The sequence below is a fragment of the Ascaphus truei genome, chromosome 1 (genome assembly GCF_040206685.1).
Source record: "Ascaphus truei isolate aAscTru1 chromosome 1, aAscTru1.hap1, whole genome shotgun sequence".
Taxonomy (NCBI): domain Eukaryota; kingdom Metazoa; phylum Chordata; class Amphibia; order Anura; family Ascaphidae; genus Ascaphus; species Ascaphus truei.
Window position 1 is genome coordinate 59,950,565 of NC_134483.1, and position 12,218 is coordinate 59,962,782.

Consider the following 12,218-nt stretch of genomic DNA (forward strand, 5'->3'; position numbering starts at 1 on the left):
AGTGTGTGTGAGCGGTCAGAGCGATGGTAACTGCGCGCGTCTTACCCAATCACAAGCCATATCTCAGCGGCCAATGGGTGTGTGGGTCTGAGCCCCTGAGCGTTCCACGCACTGATTCCCGGAAGAGACCGGCCCGCAGATGCAGTGCATGATCGGGCTGCTCAAGGAGAGTCTATTCTTTGCTGCTGACTGTGGGTGTAGTATTCTCTGTGCTGGGGGCTCAGTAAAGCATTGCATCTCATCTCCAGGAGGGCTGTCACATGGAGGGCTGGAGGTAAGGACTGGGTTTGCTTTGCACGTTGGAAATTATTATCATGTCATGTTCACATCATAGTCACTGATGTATTCAGGATGGCCTCTGGGGGTGCTAATTAAATAAGGTGATCGACAGCAGAGTTGCTCTTAGGGTGGCCCTATATGGCTGTCTGGCAGGGGGAAAAGTGCTTGTTTTTTTTTTTTGTTTTCCTGAAATAAACTTTTTGTTTTTAGAAGTTTAAATTGTGTAGTTGATTTTGGGGGGCTGTAAATATGGCCTCCCAATTGCTGCAGGTCAGACATTGGTGCTTGCCATAGTAGTGATGGTGCAAGTAGTTTGAGGCACTAAAGACCTTGTAAAAAAAAAAATACGTTTAATTACTGGTAAAGCTTTTAAAACAGCATTGATGTGATTTTACCATTTGTGGTGTGGTTTTTATTTCGATATATTTAGGTACATGTTTGGGTGGACAGCTGCTTCAAATCTGGAAATAACCTTCGAAATGTGCTGTAATATTCCTCATTGGAAAAGGAGACTGAGTCAGACCTCTCCGGTTGCCCTGTTGCTGCTTTTTCTCTCCTCTCACGACTCCTGAGTGTTTATCTATTCTGCACAATAACTCTGCACATCCCCAGCGACACTTTCACGTGGGTGTGTATGGTGAGAGGAGAATGGAAATGTATCCCATGAAAAGGACACATTGCCTTTTCTGTTCAGTGACATGATAAACCAGCAGCAAAAAATGGTATTTAATATATTTTAACCCATTTGTGAAGGAGAAGAGTGCATGCATTTGTATTTCCTTTAGGGTATTGTTACTGCTCATCTGAAAACTGTCAGGTGCCTTGTAATCGCCAGCTGGTATAACGGAGTCTGTTAATAAATTGATACAGCCCTTTTTACATTCATCAAGATGGTATTGATGCATTGAGTCTGAGGAATACAAAGGGCGGACACGAAAGAACCTGTGGTATCAGAAGGTTAATAATAATAACACACCCAATAAATATATTTGCTTTGCCAAAGGGAAAGCGGCAACCTATTCAGTAGGCAATACATTTTTGGTAGTGAAATAAAGCTAACAATATATTTCTAACAAGCAAACTGTGTTTTCAGCACCCGATTCCATTAGCAATACAGTGACTCCGATGACTAGTGAGAGGAGCAAAGCCTGATTATGTCATATCTTTTGTCCTATCGTTGACCTTGAGCTAGCGATTGAAAACAGAAACTGGTTGTGTATTGTTTTAATATTACCTAGGAAGATAGCATTGATTCTGTTTAACCTATTCAGTGCCTGAAAAGACAACATTAAGTATTGTGTGTGTGTGTGTGTGTGTGTGTGTGTGTGTGTATATATATATATATATATATATATATATATATATATATATATATATATATATATATATATATATATATATATATATATTCTCTCTTTTTACCATAGGAAAACATAATTAGTAGCATAACATTTCGTGAAATATTCACTTTGTGAAATATTCGTGTTGGTCTAATGCAGGGGTTCTCAAACTTTTTCTTTATTGCAGACCACTTCAATGTTTATCATGTAGACTAATACCCCCTTTTCCCATGAGAGAGAGAGCTGCGTAAAACATACAGTATATGTGAAATATAGTATTTATATGTTTATATAACATATTTAAAATGTATTGTTCGTGAAACTACAAATCAGCCTTTAGCACTGGCAGTGACGTGCGTGCCACACACTGTAATAAAGAGCCAGCTGAGAATAACTCTGAAGGTAACCACGCAGTTTGAAAACCCCGGCACTAATAACATGTGTGGCAATACGTAACTATCTTGTTTTTGCCCAAAGAAGGGTGGTTACTAGAACTGTATGTAGATCTAACCTTTCTCTTGGAATGTTTTGCAGAATGAATGAGGATTAAGTTGCGATGGGCTGGACGCACCTTGGTGATACAGTGCCTTTCCGGTTGCAATGGCTTCAGAGATGGAGAAGGCCAATGCCCTGCTCCAGACTTTCAGCACTGCGTCTGTGGTCTCCAGTTTAGGGCTGGGTGTCTTCTGCTTTCTGGCAGACAGAGTTCAGCAAGCATTGTTCATTCAGCAAAATGATTGGCTACGGGCTCTGTCTGACAATGCAACGCATGGCGTGATCGGCATGTGGTCTTGGGCCATCGTCATCGGCCTCAGGAAGAGGAGTGACTTCTGTGAAGTCATTCTTGCTGGATTCTTTGCTTCTGTTATTGACGTGGATCACTTTTTCCTTGCTGGCTCCCTCTCACTGAAGGTAAGGGAAATAATGACTTTCACATACCGCAATCATAAATAAAGGACATGAGGTGTTGAGGCATTTTGCAACACAATGGACGCAATTGCATAATTTTCAGCTTGCTATTCTTTGTGTTACTATATGCAGGTCTTTTCTCCTAGATGTGTGCGGCAGGGATAGTGTTAATAGGAGGATGTATAGGACGCACAGAGTACAGTGGGGTGTTTCAAATTCTGTCTCTTCATTTAAAAAAAAAAAATTGTGTGACGAAATAATCCTAATAATACGTCTGCGTTGGCATGAGTTTTTCCGCCTCACAATTCATCCAATATAGGAGACTTTCTGCTCTTTTCCAGTTGATGCATCTGAAATATAGTACAAAGTGTGTGTGTGTGTGTGTGTGTGTGTGTGTGTGTGTGTATCTCACAATCATCTTCAGATCTCCTCTCCTGCTTGAAGTGTGAATTACTTTCTGTCTGCTTGTCTGCTGGGTATAATGCTGCGCTCAGGTCTGCCGTTCACCTCCATGGCTATGAATAGACATATCTTCCAATCAGACAGCGTGTGATTCAGGAGAGACAGACAATCTCTTAAGTATTTATTTGTTACAAGTAGATATAGAAAGCAACATAACCCTTTACAGTTGGGTATGGTGAGTTCCTAAGGCTGCGCTTGTAGTGATGGCGACGTCGCGGCAAAACAGATGTATTGCCGCCGTCGCATGCGCTTATAGTAGGCGCGGCGTGAAATTTGGAAGCCGGTCAAGTTTGATTTTTCAGAGGCTGTCGCCACATGTGACAGCCTCTGAACCAATCAATGGCCAGGTCGCTTGCGACGTCGCTGCAAAGCGAAATACAACTTTCGCGGGTGACGTCATCCGTCGCCATCGCGCGTGCTATAAGCGCGGCCTAACTCTGCGGATGCTCACAGCCCAGTACAAAGCAGGCTACTGAGCTCGGAAAAGCAGACTTTAGAGGTAAAAGTAGGACAGCACTTTATTAAACTGGTTGGTGAACACATGGAAGAATATTCCGTTTTGAATTGGGGAGGTACAGTAACTCCGACTTGTGGCAACCCTATGTGTACATAGAATAACTCCTCTCTCAGATCTATTTATATTTAACTATTCTCTGTGTGTTCCCTGAAGGTGTGACTCTTATTATGAATACATTTGCTGATCAACCATTATGTCAAATTGTAGTTATCATTTTTTCTTTTTCCGTTTCCTGTTTTCTTCAAACTGATGAAACACTGAGAATGCTCAGCCGACTATAATCATCCTGAACAACACATTTCATGTAATAATGTTTCAGGCCTGAAGCTTTGAAATGTATTTCGTCCTTCGGTGGATGCTTTAACACCCCTCTAAAAACCGCCAGTGCTGGAAATCTTTCTTGTAGGGTGGCCAGTCCTGTCTATTTAATTACTGTACTACACTTCTGTTTTCTGTTTAGGCCTACTGTATATTCAATTTAATGTGAAGCAGCTTCCCACTGCTGAACTAATATCTTCCCCCATTCAAATCTAGCTGTTCTCTTCTCCAGCATTGGGAAGTGGCTTCACAGCATATTGAATAGGCGTCTGGGAGAAATATGACATTTATACTGCAGGGGTGTACCTGGCAAACCATTAAAAAGGTGCCATCTCACATAGTCGGCCAGTTGCCTCAATGGGGAATTGTTTGTCAGTCAGGTGTTTTCTTTACCCTTATCTCCCCCTGTCCTTATCAGAGAGACAACACAGTTAAGTTGAGATGGAAAGGGAGAACTCTTGCTTCCAGCACTTGCTGAACACACAGGGACATCACACAAAAGGGATTACCCAGAGGAAATCAAACTGCTCCCTAACTTTCATTTTTAAAATACTTGGGTGTCAGATTTGGGGGAAATTTTTTTGATCAATGACCTAGCTAAGACCACTTAAACATGCCACTGGAATTAGCTTGCTTTGAAGAGATCACCCCTTTAAGGGCTACTATAAGGCTTCTCTGTTCAGCTGTCTTCTAAACACACACGTTGTTCTGATATGGAGAAAGAAAGAAGCGCAGGGACACGCAGTAGTGTAAAACCTTTTTGCTTATAAAAAGAAAAATATAAAAAAACAATAGTGCCCTTACAGGAAAACAAATCTTCAAAGCATATAAATACCGGTTCGAGGCTCGGGTAGGTAGTCCGAGTACACCCCGGATGGTTCCTGCACGCGTCCGTAGCTGCTGCTATTCCGAGCAGAGAAATGCGACGTCGGGTGGATAGGCGCTCCCTCGCTGTGATCCACTCCAGTGCACCCCCAACACAGGCGGGGGAAGCCTCGTGTCTCCCGCACGGACAGAACTGTCGTCCTGGGCGGACCCCGCCCCCCCGAGAAAGTGAATCGTATTCACGAACCGCGCAGGGCATTGTGGTTACGTTCCCACGAAGTAAGTGCAATATCACCTGGTGATTATAATCATGAGGTGCACGGCGCAACGACACAGTGCAGTCACGACTTGAGGTGGCAGAGTGTATGCGGAGGCAGACCTGCTGGGTGCTTTGCTATAACCTGGCAGTACTAAGAACATTTCCCTCCTTCCTTTCCCTCCCCACCTGCGGGGTCAGTTCTGCCCCTGTGCGAGACGCATGGCTTCTCCGCCTGTGTTGGGGATGCATTGGAGTGAATCACATGGAGGGAGCGCCTATCCACCGGATGTTGCCTTTCCCTGCACAGAATAGCAGCAGCTTACGGACGCGTGCAGGAACCAGCGGTGGTGAACTCTTACTACCTACCCGAGCCTTGAACCAGTGATATATGCTTTGACGATTTGTTTTCCTGTAAGGGGATTACTGTTTCTTATATTGTTCTTTTTATAAGTAGAAAGGTTTTACACTATTGAGGGTCCCTGCGCTTTTCTTTCTTTCTCTTTCCAATTGCAAAGGTCGTGAGCCACCTGAGATCAGCTGCGATTAGCGATTAGATTAACCCTTTAAGAGCCAGCGAGCTTGAGAACTTTGATATCCTTTTGAATACTTTCAACTTTTTGGGTTCTACTTTTTTATATGTGGGCCTTCTTTTTTTTTTTTTTTTTTGCTGTCACTTGCCCAGGTGGGGGCCGCAGAGCTGCCGTACCACCACATTGTGCCAACCCCATTACACCTGTGCTAATGTTGGCAGCAGATCAGTGCACATACCTCTGACCCAGCGGACGCATAGCCATCCTTCTTTGTGCGAGCCTTACTTGCAGACCGTGCAGTATGTCTTGCGATCATTTACCGTCCAGCGTTCCATCAGCCACACTTGCTGCAGACGAATTGTGCTGCTAAGTGGGGGGGAAGAGGTATACCCGCATACATTCCATTTTACTCCAGGGAAAATTATAATGGTCTACTCACCCACGCCTTACCAGCCACGTCTGCTCCCACGCGCGACTTGCTTGCAATTTTCACTCCCAGTAAAACTTCTGATTCAAAGCACCATGGTAACCTGTGCTGAAAGATTGCCTTAGATAATTCTAAGTACACTTTCCGGTTGATCCAGCTATGCCCGGTGGTGTGTTGACCTTTGACTGTTTGAGCGGTTGTTTCCTGCTTATATAAATGATGGGACTGGGGTCTTTTTGACCATGCTTATTTACACCATGCTAACACACACACATTTTACCCACGGGTCAGTAATAAACAAGTATGGTCACAAGGCCCTATTCCTATAATTTATATGAACTGAAAGTTCTTTGGAAAAGCCTTATTATATAATAAAAAAAAGGCATCAAATAATAATCATTGTAAATGCATAATATTAACAAGTTTTCCTATTTTAAAAGTAAATGGGGAATGCTAATTTTAAAATCTCTGTACAGTGTCACGTGTGTAGAAAAAGTACAGTTGTGCGTGTTTTTTCCAGCGCCGCGGCTGAAAAATTAAACGGGTGTGGCATAGGGGACAGTGTCTGCCGCGATCGTGCTGGGGGGGTACATGCTTTCGGATCAGACCCCCGCAGCGTTAATCCGTCAGCGCACACTGTAAGTCTTGGTGTCTGTCGTACTTACGTGTATCCAGCGCCACGGCTGAAAAGCAAATGGCCGTACATACATATCACAAGCCCTGAGGAAGGTCCCACATTGCGCTGAAACGTTGGTTATTGTGTATATTCAATCCAAATCTCTTAGATCACTACCATTGCAGTGCTACGTCGTCTTCATCGGACTGGTGCTTGGGTGAAGCATTTCTGCATTTATTTGTATGATGCGTGCACTTGTTTCTATTTAGCTCCTGAGGTGTGCATGCTGTATATATTTATTACATATACGGTACTTGTGTATGTGGATTATTTAAATTTGAGTGGGTAGAAAGGAGGCAGGCACACGGTCTTAATCAGCAATGAAGTTTAATGTGCCTAAGAAACTGACGTTTCGGCAGTGCAATACAGTACAGGCAGTCCTCGGTTATCCGACACAATGCGTTACTCAAAATGGCGTTGTAAAGCGAAACACGTTTTCCCATAGGAACACTGTTTAAATGAAAGGTTCCGTTCCTGAAGGCATTTTTAACACTAAAATACACCAAATATGTTATGCAGGCAATAAGATATGCAGCACACACATAAATTATATAGTGTATATACTGTATTATATATATATATATAATATAATAAATAATATTATATAGTATAATATAATATTATATAGTATAATATTATATATATACGCTCTTACGACGCTTTGCAACGTTGTGTATGTGTATATATATATATATATATATATATATATATATATATATACACACATACACAACGTTGCAAAGCGTTGGATAAGCCATTTTGGCGTTGTAAAAATGAATATAGGTATGCATTGCATAGCGTTGGATAAGCGAAGCGTTGTAAAACGAGGACTGCCTGTACTGCATTTCTCAAGGTGTGGGCACACCATGAGAGAGGCAGTATTGCACTGCCGAAACGTCGGTTTCTTAGGCACATTAAGCTTCATTGCTAATTAAGACCGTGTGCCTGCCTCCTTTCTACCTACTGGACTACTTCGGGACATCAGGATTTCCCTGGATCCAGCGCACCAGCAGCTAAGTACCCCCCTATTTACCAGTGTGACTGAGTGCGTGCTCATTTAAATTTGAGGCAGCTTTTTTTTTTTTGTTTGCTTTAAAGAATCACAGAAAAATTGAAGGTTACGTTTATTTGCAGCCTTTGGGGAAAAGTAATCCCATTAGCAAGCTCGTTTGCATAATGGCGTCAGACACCGCATCTTGTTCATGACAAACACCTTTTTTATATAACCTCTGATTTATTTCTTCAAGCAAAAGTGCCGGCTGTGCGCTGAACATAACCCTCAGTGAGATAAGTATAAGGGAGGCTTGTCCTTGGCCGCTCACACTGTTACCAGCTGCAGAATTGAGGACAAGCGCCTGTACATTGTAAATGTTTTAGAGAACAGCAGGCTACGCTTTCTCTGTCCCTATCTCTGCATAATGCCACAGCAGTGCTGAGGTTACGGTGACTTCACAAAACAGACCGACAAGAAAGCCGCTGCACTCCAAAGTATTTCATTTAGAAAATAACTGCGAATACTAGACACCATTTGTCATGTGCGAGCAATCCCCTGAAACGAGCACACTTGGACATAGGCACAATAAATGTCTATTTAATGAGTAATGATAGGAGGGTCCCGCACTCTAAGCCCCTCTTTACTCATTACTCTACCTGTCCTTCCTTCCCAGTGTTCCTCCTTTTTTCCTTTGTTGCAGTAGGGTGGATGCTGCTATCCTCTTCTGTGGCCAGATGTGCAGTGAATTGCAAGCTGAAGATTGCAGTGGGGTTATTCACTGATTTACTGTTGGCCAGTCATCACGCCCACTTGACACACACATTGACCTCACAAATGATTATGGCTTTCTTCACATGAAACTATGTATGTACAGTGACGTACGTACGTCAGTGTTTTTCAACCATGGTTTCTGCCATCAAGTCACAGGCAAGAGGGTTGACACTCCAGGGGTAACGATGATCGTGTTTTAGGTAGACTAGAGGATTGGTAGAGTGTGTCAACTCGTATTTAATGGCAAAAGGTGCAAAATTGTGCACTTGGGTCACAAACGTCCAAAGACAGAATACAGAATAAATGGCATTATGTCTACCACTATTAATGGAAGGATCCTGGGTGTCATTATTTCGGGAGGCTTGAAAGTGGGCACGAAATGAGGAAAGTCTATAGCAGGAGAGCGCAACTTTCTTTTTTTTTCTGTGCCCCCCTGCCAGCGGTTACCTCACCCCCACTTACCTCGGCTCCGGCGTCATGACGCCGCGTTGACATTGCAACGCTTGTGGAGCCAAGGTAAGTAAAGGGTTAGAGAGGCCCTGCAGCTCCCCCGGCACTTAATTTAAGTGCCTTCGGGAAGTGTGCGGGGCCTCTGTAAACCACACGCCCCCCCCCCCTCCAGTTTGCGCACCGCTGGTCTATAGGATGCTACATTGTAAAGGGAGAGGCGATGGCAGCAGAAAGAAAGATAAGTGATACCACTTCACTGGTAAGACATAGGAACATAGAGATAAATATAAATGTATGTTATGTAAATATTAATGTGTAGAAACATTAAAATATAAAAAGGGTTTCAATAAAGTACAGGAAGAAGAAAATCGGCGTATTTCAGAGAAAGAAGTCAAGCTCTGAAGTTGGAGGGTGACAAGTCAGGGGATATGTGAGGAAGTACAGCTGAATCCCGTTATAACGCGGTCCTTGGGGTCCACAGGAAGAGACCGCATTATAACCGGGATCGCATAAATGTCACCACGCAAGGACTTGCCGGCATCTGCATTTCTCTCCTCGTCGCAGCTCTCTCCTCTCCCTGCCGTAGATTTTCGAGCGCAGAGGAAGAGTATGGTTACGTGAGACACCCACACACACGCCCCCTACACCCAGGGTGGGCAACCCTGTCGCCATTCGCCACCTGTGGCGAATTGGCAGTAAAACTGTGGCGAACAGTGCCACCGGGACACTCAAAACCCCCCTTTCCCCTTCCGTGGTAAGGAGCGCGCTCAAGCGGTGTGACGCGCTCCTCTCCCTCCAACACCCCAGCCCGCTCCAGCAGGCACGTGACGCGCGCTCCCTCCGCTGCGAGGCCGCTCCATGACGCGCTCCCTTCCCCCCCCCCCGAGCACGCTCCAGCGTGACGCGCTGACGGCCGCCCGCCACCACTGCCCCCCGTCCGCCTGCCACCACTGCCCGCTCGCCACCACTGCTACCCGCTGCTGCCGCCGTGATCTGGTAGGCATTGGTGGGGGACGGGGGGTGCTTTCAAGGGTGCTGGGGGGGTGGGGGGGGGGCTTTCAAGGGTGCTGGGGGGAGATGAAGGGTGCTGAGGGGAGGTGAAGGGTGCTGAGGGGAGGTGAAGGGGGAGGTGAAGGGTGCAGGGGGGAGGTGAAGGGCTGGGTGTGTGTATGTGTGGCTGGGTGTGTGTGTATGTGGCTGGGTGTGTGCGTGGCTGGCTGGGCGTGGTGTGTGTGTGTGGCTGGCTGGGCGTGGTGTGTGTGGCTGTCTGGGCGTGTGTGTGGCTGGCTGGTTGTGTGTGTGTGGCTGGCTGGCTGGCTGGGCGTGTGTGTGGCCGGCTGGCTGGGCGTGTGTGTGGCCGGCTGGGCGTGGTACGTGTGTGTGGCTGGCTGGACGTGTGTGTGGCTGGCTGGGCGTATGTGTGGCTGGCTGGGCGTGTGTGTGGCTGGCTGGGCGTGTGTGGCTGCGTGCGGGCAGCTGGCAATGGCTGCTTGTATCTTTGTTATGTACCCAGTCACGTCCTGGCTGTGCCCTTGATCATGGATTTGGGAGGGAATGAGATGAGAGGGGTGAAATGAGATGATGGGGGGTGGGGGGTACCGAGAATATATAAATAACATACCACCCCACCGACTGTGTGTGTGTGTTTTCATCATTTGCGTCTGACGCAGTTGTACTGAGTAGTCAAAGTGTTCATGTTTTCAATAAACTTGTTCAAACAATGTGTGTTTTAAATTTTCGCATGCGCAACATAATACCTAAATTCTTACATGGTGTGGCTATTTTTACTTCTAATTCGCCACACCTGTGGCTACATTGAAAAATTGGTTGCCCACCCCTGCCCTACACCATGTGGGAATTTTTTTTTTTTCCCTTTAAACATTCTATACTTTATTGCCAACAGACACATACACACACCCCTACACCATCACGTGGGAAGTGAACATGAATACATTTTTATATAATACACATGCAGGAATCGAACTCTGGACTTTCCATTTGCTAGACCAATTTTTTACCTGCTACAGGAGTGGTGTGATGTTATGTTTGCTTTTGGAGTTGGTGCCATCACACCAATTCTGTGGCGTAGGGCCTCTGTAAACCACACGCCCCCCCCCCCTCCAGTTTGCGCACCGCTGGTCTATAGGATGCTACATTGTAAAGGGAGAGGCGATGGCAGCAGAAAGAAAGATAAGTGATACCACTTCACTGGTAAGACATAGGAACATAGAGATAAATATAAATGTATGTTATGTAAATATTAATGTGTAGAAACATTAAAATATAAAAAGGGTTTCAATAAAGTACAGGAAGAAGAAAATCGGCGTATTTCAGAGAAAGAAGTCAAGCTCTGAAGTTGGAGGGTGACAAGTCAGGGGATATGTGAGGAAGTACAGCTGAATCCCGTTATAACGCGGTCCTTGGGGTCCACAGGAAGAGACCGCATTATAACCGGGATCGCATAAATGTCACCACGCAAGGACTTGCCGGCATCTGCATTTCTCTCCTCGTCGCAGCTCTCTCCTCTCCCTGCCGTAGATTTTCGAGCGCAGAGGAAGAGTATGGTTACGTGAGACACCCACATACACGCCCCCTACACCCAGGGTGGGCAACCCTGTCGCCATTCGCCACCTGTGGCGAATTGGCAGTAAAACTGTGGCGAACAGTGCCACCGGGACACTCAAAACCCCCCTTTCCCCTTCCGTGGTAAGGAGCGCGCTCAAGCGGTGTGACGCGCTCCTCTCCCTCCAACACCCCAGCCCGCTCCAGCAGGCACGTGACGCGCGCTCCCTCCGCTGCGAGGCCGCTCCATGACGCGCTCCCTTCCCCCCCCCCCGAGCACGCTCCAGCGTGACGCGCTGACGGCCGCCCGCCACCACTGCCCCCCGTCCGCCTGCCACCACTGCCCGCTCGCCACCACTGCTACCCGCTGCTGCCGCCGTGATCTGGTAGGCATTGGTGGGGGACGGGGGGTGCTTTCAAGGGTGCTGGGGGGGTGGGGGGGGGGCTTTCAAGGGTGCTGGGGGGAGATGAAGGGTGCTGAGGGGAGGTGAAGGGTGCTGAGGGGAGGTGAAGGGGGAGGTGAAGGGTGCAGGGGGGAGGTGAAGGGCTGGGTGTGTGTATGTGTGGCTGGGTGTGTGTGTGTGGCTGGGTGTGTGCGTGGCTGGCTGGGCGTGGTGTGTGTGTGTGGCTGGCTGGGCGTGGTGTGTGTGGCTGTCTGGGCGTGTGTGTGGCTGGCTGGTTGTGTGTGTGTGGCTGGCTGGCTGGCTGGGCGTGTGTGTGGCCGGCTGGCTGGGCGTGTGTGTGGCCGGCTGGGCGTGGTACGTGTGTGTGGCTGGCTGGACGTGTGTGTGGCTGGCTGGGCGTGTGTGTGGCTGGCTGGGCGTGTGTGGCTGCGTGCGGGCAGCTGGCAATGGCTGCTTGTATCTTTGTTATGTACCCAGTCACGTCCTGGCTGTGCC

The 12,218-nt window shown here is 46.9% G+C and overlaps 1 protein-coding gene across 2 annotated transcripts in view; it reads left to right on the forward strand.

Moving 5' to 3' along the window:
* The window catches only part of TMEM267 (transmembrane protein 267), a 28,307-nt gene continuing 16,089 nt past the window's right edge, over positions 1-12,218 (forward strand). Inside the window, exons 1-3 of one of the 2 annotated variants that reach the window (XM_075588942.1) lie at positions 1-274; positions 710-1,001; positions 2,154-2,531. In XM_075588942.1, coding sequence (XP_075445057.1) covers positions 2,220-2,531 — 312 coding nt within the window. In that variant the 5' untranslated portion in view covers positions 1-274; positions 710-1,001; positions 2,154-2,219. The remainder of the gene's footprint in view (positions 275-709; positions 1,002-2,153; positions 2,532-12,218) is intronic. The other variant, XM_075588934.1, reaches the window with a different exon arrangement.